Below are 12,616 nucleotides of genomic sequence, written 5' to 3'. Positions count from 1 at the left end.
TTCATTGTTGCGCCACATCAATGGTCCAAACTGAAACCTCTCAGCCTTTTAACGATTTTGTAGATTTTGGTGTGATCATCCTGTTTGCATACAACACCAAACTCTTGAAAGAAGGGAGACCATTCTTTATATTTGTAATAGATATTTGAAAATCGGAACTATGGATAACCTCGAAGGCCCGAATCACCCAGAGGGAGGACAGACTTTTTTTACTCCAGGTAATTGAAAGAAAATCCGCAAGACCAAGAGGTGTCGCTTTGCATATTAGTCCATACCAAACTTTACCTTACTGAAGTCAGGTGGAACGGTGCCTGGAGAAATTGCTGCCTGCCTGCCTGCCTGCTCTCTGACAGTATTTACGTATGAACCCAACATGACTTCTTTACCTGCACAAATATCACAAGAGCCATAGTGTTTTGTGTGTTGTGATTGCAGTAATGGTACTTTGCTGGGAAACATTCTCGGGATTAAAGTTTCAACGAATTGCCAATCTATATATTATAGTACTACATATAATTCGTTTTTCCTCCAGGTTCTCAGCGTTCCTCCCACAGTCCAAAAACATGCCACATGTTTATTTGAATACATTGGGAAAAAATGCCCTAATGTGCAAGTGAGAGATAGATAGAGAGAGAGAAAGATTGAATGGTTGTTTATCTGTATGTGGCCCTAGGATTGACAGGCAACTGATCCAGGGTGTACCCCGAGTCTAACCAACTGACAGCTGGAATAGGTTTTATGCTTCCTAACATCGACAAAAAAAGTTACTCGAACTGAAGACTCAAAATTGAAGGGTGAACGGAGCCTCTCATCCGACCAAGGTAGTCTACGCACAAAAGAATTAGCCGTTCAGAAAGCTGTGTCCTTTCAGAGAGTTGTAAGACAGAAAGAAGACCTCAGCTTTCTGGCTTGTTGCCTGTGAAATTAAAAAAATTGAATCAACTCCATAACCTACATCATAGCCAAACACGTAGCAAGGATTTTGGCACCCCTATTTGGCAACAGGCCGTACAGTGGCGCTTTGGCCTCACAGCGAGAAGGATCCTGGTTCGAGTCTGACATGGGACCTTTCTTTGTGGAGCAAGGGTGTCCAAACTATGGCCCGCGGGCCAACTGCGATCCGTGGTCCATTTGTTATTGGCCCGCAGCAAATTCTGAAAAAATAGTCAGATATGTCCCACACGTGAAACTTGCACTTGACTGCATTGCACCTCTTAGTTTTAACACTGGGTGGCGGTACTGACTTGAACAAGGCAGTTCCCTGCCAAGAGAAATCAAATAAAAAATGCCAACGACAACCAAAAATGGCTGAATCAAGGCAATGAAAAATTGCAATTGAGTGCAGGAAATTTCAGATATGGTGGGGAAATTGATATTTCTTTACAGAAGTCAATCGGAAGTGGGTCTGTTTCATTTGCAACAAAAGTGTTGCAGTCATGAAAGAGTATAATGTCCGACCTACACTTCTTACACTGGTGTTGAAAGAAAACATAAAGTAAAGAAAATGACAGCAAGCCTGCAAAATCAACAACAGTATTTTTTTCGTGCTCACAAAATACATGAAAATGCCACACAGGCAAGTTATGAAGTAGCTCAACTCATCACCCAACACAGAAAACCTTTCTGGAAGGAAAGTAGGTGAGGAGACTTGGTGGTGAAATGAGGAAGTGCAGGAGTATATCCAGAGAAAGCGGTTAGCAAAGAAGAAGTGGGACACTAAGAGGTCTGAAGAGAACAGACAGGAGTACAGGGAGATACAGCGTAAGGTAAAGATAGGGGAAGCAAAGGCAAAACAACGGGCATACAACGATTGGACAGTTAGGAGGGAGAGAATGATTTATACTGGCTGGTGAAACAGAGAAATAACAATGGAAAAGATGTACAACAGGTCCGGGTGATTAAGAATAGAGAGGGAAATGTATTGACAGATGCTAGAAGAGTGATGGGAAGATGGAAAGAGTACTTTGAAGAGCTGGTTAATGTGGAAAATGAAAGAGAGGCAAGGGTAGAAGAGATGACTATTGTAGACCACAAAGTAGCATAAATTAGTAAAAGTGAAGTGAGGAAGGCATTGAAGAGGATGAAGAGTGGAAAAGCAGTTGGTCCTGATGATATAATAATAAAGAGGTGTGGAGGTGTCTAGTAGAGACAGGAGTAGAGTTTCTGACATGTTTATTCAACAGGATCTTAGAGAGTGAAAAGATCCCTGAAGAATGGAGCCGAAGTGTGATGGTGCCTATTTTTAAGAATAAGATGGATGTGCAGAATTGCGGCAACTATAGAGGGATAAAGTTGATGAGCCATACAATGAAGTTATAGGAAAGAGAAGTGGGAACTAGACTGAGAGCAGAAATCAGCATTTGTGAACACCAGTATGGCTTCATGTCTATAAAGAGTACTACAGATGCAGAGTGCCTTGAGAATGCTAATAGAGAAGTACAGAGAAGGCCAGAGGGAGCTGCATTGCACTTTTGTAAACCATAAAAAAGCATACAACAGGGTACTAAGAGAGGATCTCTGGTATTGTATGAGGAAGCCTGGAGTGGAGGAGAAGTATATTAGACTGGTGCAGGAGAGTATGTTAGCTGTGAGACAGTGGTGGGGTGTGCTGTAGGGGTAACAGAGAAGTTCAAGGTGGAGGTGGGACTCCATCAGGGATCAGCTCTGACCTCCTTCTTGTTTGCAGTAGGGATGGACAAGCTGACAGATGAGGTTAAACAGGAATCTCCATGGACCATGATGTTTGCAGATGACATTGTGATCTGCAGTGAGAGCAGAAAACAGGTGGAGGATAATCTAGAGAGGTGGAGGTATGCTCTGGAAAGGAGAGGAATGAAAGTTAAGACAGAATATATGAGTCCGAATGAGAAGAACTCGGGTGGAACGGTGAGGCTAGAGGGAGTGGAGATCAGGAAGTTGGAGGATTTTAGGTACTTAGGGTTAACAGTCCAGAGAAACGGAAAGTGTGGAAAAAATGTGAAGAGACGGGTTCAAGCAGATTGGAATGGGTGGAGAAAAGTGTCAGGGGTACTGAGTGATAGAAGACTCGGCTAGAATGAAAGGAAAGGTATACAACACAGTGCTGAGACCAGCGATGATGTATGGCCTAGAAATAGTTACAATGACAAAAAGACAGCAGGCAGAACTAGAGGTTGCAGAGATGAAGATGTTGAGGTTCTCTTTGGGAGTGACCAGGATGGATAGGATCAGGAATGAGTCTATCAGAGGAACAACACATGTCAGATGTTTTGGAGAGAAGGTCAGAGGAGCCAGACTGAGATGGCTGGGTCATGTACAGAGGAGGGATAGTGACTGTATTGGTAGATGGATGCTGGAATTGGAGCTGCCGGGCAAGGGTCTTGAGGAAGACCAAAGAGAAGATTTATGGATGTAGAGAGAGAGGATATGAAGGTAGTTGGTGTGAGAGAGGAGGATACAGAGAATAGGGTTAGATGGAGAAGGATGATTCGCTGTGGCGATCCCTGAAGGGGAAAGCAGCAAGGTGAAGAAGAAGAAGATGAAGAAGAAGATACAACAAATGCATTAGTGCTAAATATGTACATTGGAAGGAGAGTGATTATATTGGTGGACGGATGCTGGAAATGGAGCTGCTAGGCAGGAGGTCTCGAGGAAATACTACTACTACTACTACTACTACTTCTACTACGAATAATAATAATAATAATAATAACAATAATAAAATAAATAATAATAGTAATAATAATAATCAAAATAAATAAATGAATAATAATTATATAAGAAGAAGAAGAAGAAGAAGAACACACTCATTAAAAATATACCTTATATTATTATTATTATTATTATTATTATTATTATTATTATTATTATTATCATTATCATTATATGAATATCATCATAACCATCATAATCATATAAAGAAATAAATCTGGCTATTCAGTCATAAATCCATTCATACATATATCAATTGGTTCTGCCTTCCAGCCTTGGTCTAAACAACATGGAAACTTTCAACATTATGTAACAAGTACAGTTTAAATTTAGGTGTTTTCTGATTTTGCGCTCCAAACTGTAGTAATAAACAAGCTTGTCTGTTGGAAATTGCTGCTGAACAATTATGAGGTCTGGTTGGATACAAAAGCACTTAGGTTTACGGAAAAATCATGGTTTTGGTTAAAATAAGCATGTATAATTTTTCTGCTGGATTTTTAATGACCTTGGACGGTAAAAACACTCTAATGGGCATCAGAGGGTTGGAACAAATGAATATGGCCTTTTGGGTTGGATGACAGCCAATTCGCCACCACAGGTCATTAATCACAAATCTCCATTTATAACCAGTGGAAAACAAAATAATGTTACAGTTGTGCTCTCACACAGCATTCTGATCATATCTTCCACAGAACATGTTACAGACTACGTGCATGCTGCTATAAGGAAGGAATCAAAGATGTCCATTAAGGTTTTGCATGCGAAGTACAAACGAGATTGATTATTACATTATTGTGATCCTGATTAAGATAAAACTAACAATCCCTGAGATACCAGGGTGCCCAAGATTACTGGATAGGTAATTCAAAGGGTTACTTTAAATTGTTTAGTATGCACTAAACAATAAACCTTATATTTCCACTTCTGATAATTTTTTTTTCTATATTTCCATTGTTTCAAGAATGAGCTTCAGCTTTTGTCTTTATTTCAAGTTTGCAAGCAATGTGTTATTGAATATCATCTAAAATGTTGTCATTTATTCCATTCAGGTAAGTCCTGTGATTCATATAGAGGATTTAGAATTGAAATATATATTGAAAAGAAGTTGTTGAATTTTAATTTTCAAATGAGTCAAATGTTTCAAATGTGCTCAAATACTATTTGAAAAAAAAACAAACAAACCCTGAAACTCATCACTGACATACTGCAACTACTTTTTGGCCAAGCTATGATTTGAAAGCAAATTTGAAAACTCCAATGTATGAGACAAGGCTAATCTGATTTGGTTTACATTCACCTCGAGGGGCCAGTTGAAAACAGGGCCAGATATAGACGTAGGCCTAAAACCATTCACGATCTAGATCACGGGTCCTGGCGATTTCGAGGTTTCTCTTAACGTGTCGCAATGTTTTTAGAGAGAACCTTTGAGAATACAGAGGAAAACAAGCACCAGTCAAAATAATGTTTGAGCCAGGAGTGCATCATTCCATTTTCTCTCCACTCATTCAGACTTCTTTTCCTCTCGGCTTTTCTCTTCAGGTGTCGCAACAGCGAATCAACCTTTTCTACACTCATTCAAACTCCATTAAAACAAAAAACCCAAAACCTCTTCTGATTTATTTTCTAATTGTGTTTTCAGGTGTGCCGGAGCATGCAGTCGTATGTTGTAAAAATCAGCGCTGGGATGTGAACCTGTAGGAAACCCATGCAGACTGATCGTGTTAAATTACGTAATCATGAATACAACTGATAAGAGTGTGTATGAGACAGCTTGCAGTGCAGGCAAAACCCATTTCCACAAAACACCACCCACAACTCTGTGTTGAGTAGCAACTTGAGGCACGAAGCATTGTGAGATACACACAGAGTGGACCATCCAACCATTATGTCAGGCTTGATTAGGACTGTACCATAGTTATTATCTTTGAGTCATGATTTTCTTTTCATTTTTAATCCCAACAATATAAGCCTAATATTAACATTAATAGAAAACTGCCACACATCAGATAAGAGATGAGATGACCCGGTGGTCCTCCTTTACATTTCATCATGTAAAGCTCTCCTTCTTTCCCCACTGATTCTATTTGTCTGTCATTTGTGAGCCTTGTGTTCCAGTCTATTCATTTCCCACACTGGTTGAGTGGGAGTTGATGCTTTGGACCAGAGCTCTTCATTGTTCCCTAACACTCCCACCTCTGTGCGGCTCTGTCCAGATACTTCTGATCAACACAGCTTTTATGTAAGAGCACTATTGATGTCCTGCGGTCGTTACGGAGGTGGCTCTTATTAGGACTCAGCTGGAACTGAGTGGCTCGAAAATAGTGGAAGGAACAAATAAACTACCAACAACAACAGCATCCCCACGTGAACCCTCCCGACCCCCCACCATCTCCCACCCCGTGGGTGGAGTCACATGAACCGACGCGCTGCTTGGTGGAACTTGTTCCTAAGACAACCCACAAAAAATGCACTCGGATTACCGAGGCTGTTTCAGGCTGCTAGTCAAGTCCGTCGCGGGAGAAGGAGTTCTCCCGCATGAATCCCGCACCGTACACCCCAAGGACCGGGACTCCCTGCACGGACCACCTAACCACCGGAGCGGTTAAGATGCAGAACACTTTCACTCTGTAAACTTCACCCCCGGAAGTTAATTTATGTGAGTAAAGTGTTTTGCTGGTGGTTGCTGCTTTTATATAGTGTTCTCTGTGAAATCCGAGTAAAATCTATAATATTAAAATGTAAGTTAGAATCCGCTGTGCAAATGTATGGGGAGGAAAAAAAACCCCAACATTTTCGTGCAAGTTCTCGAGCAAAGACCTCTTTGTAGTCACGCACTCGCTTTGTATTGCATGAATAGGTTTGCACGGTTCCCAACCTGTCGATACCGGACCCAAAATTGTGTGTGGACGTGAAAAACAATGCAGAAAGGATGACAACAACACATAGAAGTGACAGTTTGGTTTGTTGTTATTAGTGCTGGAATGCTTATTTGATAAATAAGTTGTCAACCCATGGATTCATCGCCAGAAATGTCAATCAGCGAATGATCTAAGTAAGGAACACAACTATACAGTTATACTTACTTCTAGCTAAATTGTAGTAATGTCTTTACTTTTTCAAATGTAGGTTGTACACATTTCAGGAGAACAGTTTTAACTCCCTGTAGTTCAATCATACGATTTTTGTGTGCCTTTATCTGAATGTCAAACATTCAGATAATACATCGATAAAAAGAAAGTAATTCACTTGCTCAATTCACATTAGCATACATCCTGGAGAGCTTTTAGAATTTCAGGATCTTGAATTAAAAATGGCAAAACCATTTCAACTTATTAACTTAGTAGCTATTTTTGATAAGTTGATTTTAATAAATGCTTAATAACAGTTAATCAATACTCAGTACAATGAATTTCCCAATGTAAAGTCACCAAAAGAAGAAAAAAAAACTGTTGTCCATACCTCATTTTGCTGGAAGGAGTTATTGCTGAGGGAAATCCTGGAATTGTCAGTGTTGCCTCTCTTCATACTTTTAACAAGACTTAATACCACCTGTAAAATGGAAAAATACATCTGGCAATGAAATACCCTCTATGAAGACAAAATGTATAAAAAATGTAGTGTCAAACCATTAAAATTGTCAATGAAATACCATAATACTCCCATAATGAAATTTTCGGAACAGTTTTCACAGGTAAATAATGTCGAAAAAACACCGGCTTCAAAATATGCCAGAATATCCAGACTCTCTAAGCAGTTACTTTTTATGAATTTAATTCTTCATTCAGATATATTTTGCCAAGGTAGCAATAAATAAATATCTTAAATAAATAAACAAATATCTTAAAATATCACAAAACATGGCTTTTGGAAGGAAGGAAGGAAGGCTCATGACAAGCAATGTTATGTTATTGCTCTGAAGGGATTTATTGATTAGTTTTAATCATATCATCGGTAATCAACTGAACTGCGTTTATTTAAAGAAAGAAATTACATTTGTAAGTTCTGGAGCAATTTTCTTGTGATTCTTTGAGCAACCAAATTAAAACATCATTTAATTATAACTGGCAGTTTTGATATAAATATTAAGTGAGTTATAAGTTGTTCAGTTTTTAATCTTTGTTAGTGTGAATTGGTCTATGTGTTGTTGAAAGTGTTAAATAGAAATTTGCCATCATTTTAAACTTGCTAAATCAATTTGATTATTTTTTTGTCTTCAACAAGATAGAATAATGCTATTGTCCATGCCTTCAAAGTAATATTGTATGGGACAAAAAAATGGTATTTACACCCCTTTTCATGCGGGTAAGGGGACCCTTTTTATTGCAGTCTTTATATTTCACACTGTTTAAATATATTTTATGACTTCTTCATATATCTGTCAGTGCAAAAAGTCTGGGATCCAGTGTTGTAGAGTGCTGAAAATCTATTTAAATATAGTACAGCACTTGTTACCTATTTATAGTTTTAAACAAGAAAGATGATTTCAAATGATCTGGATATCAATGTAATTTGATTACAGGGACATTTGGGAGATGGGTCATTACTTTGTTATGATTAAAAAATAATCAGTGACATATTTGAAATGCGTTGTCTGTTTGCACTGTTAGTGTCTCCGTGTCTGGCAGTCAGTCTTCATACCAATTTCTAGTGTTGCTTGCTTGACAGCGCATGTGTTGTTGTGAAAAGTCCTGCGTCTGTTCTGTCGCTCATTTGCTGTTGCATGTATGTGGTTTCTCCTCAGTTTCCGCTCAGCCGTCTGGTTTGTTCCATGGCCCACAAGATGCATATGAATAGCTTATTAAGTCAATGGAGTAAGTATTAAGCCAATTAAGGCGAGTTCTTTGTTATTCTTACTGTTATTAAAATCATTTTATAATTCCTGACAGTGCACAGATGACTTTTATGAATGGTTAGTGCAAAGATGGAGTGGTGCTCAGGGACAGCCATGAATTTATAATGTGTTACACCCCTAATTAAGTAGCTAGCAAAGTAATCAGACACGCAGGTGAGAAACCACTACTTTTCCACTTGTCTGGACCTGAGCTATGTGTGTGTGTGGGCATAACTGTCACTGTCTTCAAGCAGTTCTTTGTTAAGCAGATGTGTGTGTTTTAAGTAAATGAATCTGCTGAAGAGTAGCTGTGTTCGGCTCTTCATTGTCCAGAAACAGGAGGCTGTCACTCATCGCTGGCATCCTTTTGTCTAAGTTGCTATGTCAGTCAGAGTCCTCTTACCATCAATAATAAAGTGGCTATAGAGTTCTTGTTGATTTCTTTGGGATACATCTTTTTCAGAGAATGCATTAAATCATGGTGGTTAAGTAAAATAATAAAAAAACTTTAGGTAGGTTAAGCAGGCAGGTTTAAATCTCCCTTGTCTTAAATGAGAATAATTCATACTTGTTATTCTTGACAACTGAAAAAACCTGTATTCAGTTGGATATCAAATGATCTTAATATAACTGTGGAGTCTTGTGCAGGAGTGAATTAAAGGCTAACCTCACATAGGATGGGTATGACTGCTTCTTGATTTGTTGTGAATGGGTGGGATTAAGCAACTCATTTACTTCCCAGCTTTCCAAATTATAATGAAAAGGAAATTAGGTCTGGAACCCAAACACTTATATTTCCAGAAATGAAAACATAAAATGGAACTGTGATTTTATTTTACATTTTAAGTGACTGCCCGAGAAAAGGCAAAAACTAATTCACATCATAAAGTTTTAAAATGTAACACTATTAATGATAAGAATGACTTTATCCAAACAACAGCAAACTCTTGATAGGTTCTTTGAAAATGGAGGTAACATTGCTATGGTCTTAATAACTTGATGCACATGCAAATGAATAACATTGATTATACAGTGGGGCTTTTTTAGTGTAAAGAAATCCAGTATTAGTATTATCTTCCTAATAGCAGGTTATTTCAACTATACAGTGGGGAAAAAAAAGTATTTAGTCAGCCACCAATTGTGTAAGTTCTCCCACCTAAAAATATGATAAAGGTCTGTAATTTTCATTATAGGTACACTTCAACAATGAGACGGAACGAGGAAAAAAAATCCAGAAAATCACATTGTCTGATTTTTAAAGAATTTATTTGCAAATGATGGTGGAAAATAAGTATTTGGTCACCTACAAATATGCAAGATTTCTGTCTCTCAAAGACCTGTAACCTCTTCTTTAAGAGGCCCCTCTGTCCTCAACACGTTACCTGTATTGATGGCACCTGTTTGAACTGGTGCCATTCAGAACAGTCACTCTCCAAACTCCACTATGTGTGGCCAAGACCAAAGAGCTGTTAAAGGAAACTAGAAACAAAATTGTTGACCTGCACCAGGCTGGGAAGACTGAATCTGCAATTGGTAAGCAACTTGGTGTGAAGAAATCAACTGTGGGAGCATTTAGTAGACAACAACGGAAGACATACAAGACCACTGATAATCTCCCTTGATCTGGGGCTCCACACAAGATCTCACCCCGTGGGGTGAAAATGGTCTCAAGAACAGTGAGAAAAATCCCAGAACCATACTGGGGGACCTAGAGAATGACCTGCAGACAGCTGGGGCCAAAGTTACCAAGGCTACCGTCAGTGACACACTACGCGGCCAAGGATTCAAACCCTACAGTGCCAGACATGTCCCCCTGCTGAAGCCAGTACATATCCAGGCCTGTCTAAAGTGTGCTAGAGAGTATTTGGCCGATCCAGAAGAGGATTGGGAGAATGTCCTACGGTCAGATGAAAACAAAATAGAACCTTTTGGTAAAAACTCAACTTTCGTTTTTGGAGGAGAAGGAATGCTGAGTTGCATCCAAATAACACCATACCTACTGTGAAGCACGGCGGTGGAAACACCATGTTTTGGGGCTGTTTTTCTGCTAAGGGACCAGGTTGACTGATCCACGGAAAGGAAAAAATGAGTGGGGCAATGTATCGTGAGATAAGGAGTAAAAATCTCCTTCCATCAGCAAAGGCATCAAAGATGAATCATGGCTGGGTCTTTCAGCACGACAACGATCCCAAACACACTGTCATGGGCAACGAAGGAGTGGCTTCGTAAGAAGCATTTCAAGGTCCTGGTGTGGCCTAGCCAGTCTCCAGATCTCAATCCCATAGACAGTCTTTGGAAGGAGTTGAAAGTCCATGTTGCCCAGCGACAGCCCCAAAACATCACTGCTCTAGAGGAGATCTGCATGGAGGAATGGGCCAAAATACCAGCAACAGTGTGTGAAAACCTTGTGAAGACTTACAGAAAACATTTGGCCTCTGTCTGCCAACAAAGAGTAAATAACAAAATATTATGATGAACTTTTGTTATTGACCAAATACTTATTTTCCACCGGAATTTGCAAATAAATTCTTTGAAAATCAGACAATGTGATTTTCTGGATTTTTTTTCTCATTCTGTCTCATAGTTGAAGTGTATCGATGATGAAAATCACACGCCTCTCATCTTTGTAAGTGGGAGAGCTTGCACAATTGGTGGCTGACTAAATGCCCCACTGTAGTCAAGAGCATAAAACCTGAAATCCAACATTTTAAGAAGTGCAACCAGAAACATTACACTTGTTAGTCTCATTTGGTTGTGCACAAATAATTCCCGTGCCTGGTTACGTACCTCAAACATTTATGCACAAATGCTCCCCATACTGGGTCCCTTCCAGAACACAGAGGATGGCATATCTGTAAACGCCCTTCTATTTTGATCTGCATAGTCTATGAAATATATTTGTGAAGACTCATTCATATAGCATTGCAGGGGTTCAGTCTCTGACCAATGACTAATTTCTGCCATCAGTCATGTATTGTTATGTCAATTTTAAAGTTTTAAAGTTTTATTATTGGAGTGTTGGAGGGCTTTGTGCTTTTGGAGTTTGGAGACTTTTGGAAAATGAATAAATGACTGAAAAAAAATTAGATTTCACAAAATGTTACATTGTTGTCCTAAAACCTCCAAGATACCTATTGTTCTTAGAATCCTTACGTCTATCAATCTCCTCTAAACAGACGCAGGCTTAAATATAGAATATGTTGGTAATTTCCCTAAAAAAACAGAAACACTTCAGAATCTGTTCCAGAAAAGGAAGCAACATGACATGATTAATTTTCTAGTGCCTTCTGAAGTCTCAGGCGAAAGATGTGATATTGATTCCCCAACTTCCTCAACCACTGCATGTTTTATTGACAGGAACAAACATTTGGTTGGTTGAAGCCCATACTTTTGTGTCCAGGTTCCAGAACTTTTATTGTTGTTTTTATTGTTCCTACTACTTAACTTAATGATTTGGACATTTCACTTGTCTAAAACTGTTGTTACTGCATTGTTACATGAACATAGGGACACGCATAATGGATTCTTCATTATAAATTAAAATAAAAATCAAGAATATTAGTTGTAGTCAGGGGCAACATAACCTACAGGTTTTTATGACAAGTTGATCTATCCTCCTGATTGGTAATTACATTTCTGCAATAAAAGTAAACGAGGAACATAAATTGAGAACTTACCTTATTAGATACACAGATGTTGACAAATATTTAATTTTTGGAAGTGCTTTGCTCCCGAGAAATGTAATACATCTCAATACATGGTAATAGTCTTCAGGGGCTTGAATGTCATAATAGTGGTGCATTATCAGGCTTTTGCAGACTCTGTACTCTTAACATCTAACCATCCATTTTCACATTTTTCAAGGTATAATTAGAAATAACATGGTGATGCCATTGTATAGCAACATACTTTTGTCAATATCATCATCAGATAATGTCAAAAAAATCTTCCACTGTCTGTGTTCAAGAATTTTTCAAGCTCAAAGTCAGCATTATTGTCAATTTCTCCATGTGTTGTGGAAATGCAGAGGAACCGAGAAGACGTTTCTCAAAATCCCACAGTGTCATGAAATTAACAATATGATAGTAGTATTCA

The 12,616-nt window shown here is 38.7% G+C and overlaps 1 protein-coding gene across 2 annotated transcripts in view; it reads left to right on the top strand.

The window, feature by feature from the left end:
• The first annotated feature begins 6,203 nt into the window (after window positions 1-6,203).
• LOC147221758 (dual specificity testis-specific protein kinase 1) overlaps window positions 6,204-12,616 on the top strand; it is a 40,819-nt gene continuing 34,406 nt past the window's right edge. The window contains exons 1-2 of one of the 2 annotated variants that reach the window (XM_086169461.1): window positions 6,206-6,346; window positions 8,432-8,501. In XM_086169461.1, the coding sequence (XP_086025587.1) occupies window positions 8,459-8,501 (43 nt within the window). In that variant the 5' untranslated portion in view covers window positions 6,206-6,346; window positions 8,432-8,458. Of the gene's footprint in view, window positions 6,347-8,431; window positions 8,502-12,616 lie in introns of both variants that reach the window. The other variant, XM_086169462.1, reaches the window with a different exon arrangement.

The sequence above is a fragment of the Fistularia commersonii genome, chromosome 22, assembly GCF_037954325.1.
Source record: "Fistularia commersonii isolate RoL2024-O1a breed Wild chromosome 22, RoL_Fcom_v1.0, whole genome shotgun sequence".
Taxonomy (NCBI): domain Eukaryota; kingdom Metazoa; phylum Chordata; class Actinopteri; order Syngnathiformes; family Fistulariidae; genus Fistularia; species Fistularia commersonii.
Note: the sequence above shows the minus strand (reverse complement) of the source record. Positions and strands in the feature narration are given on the sequence as shown.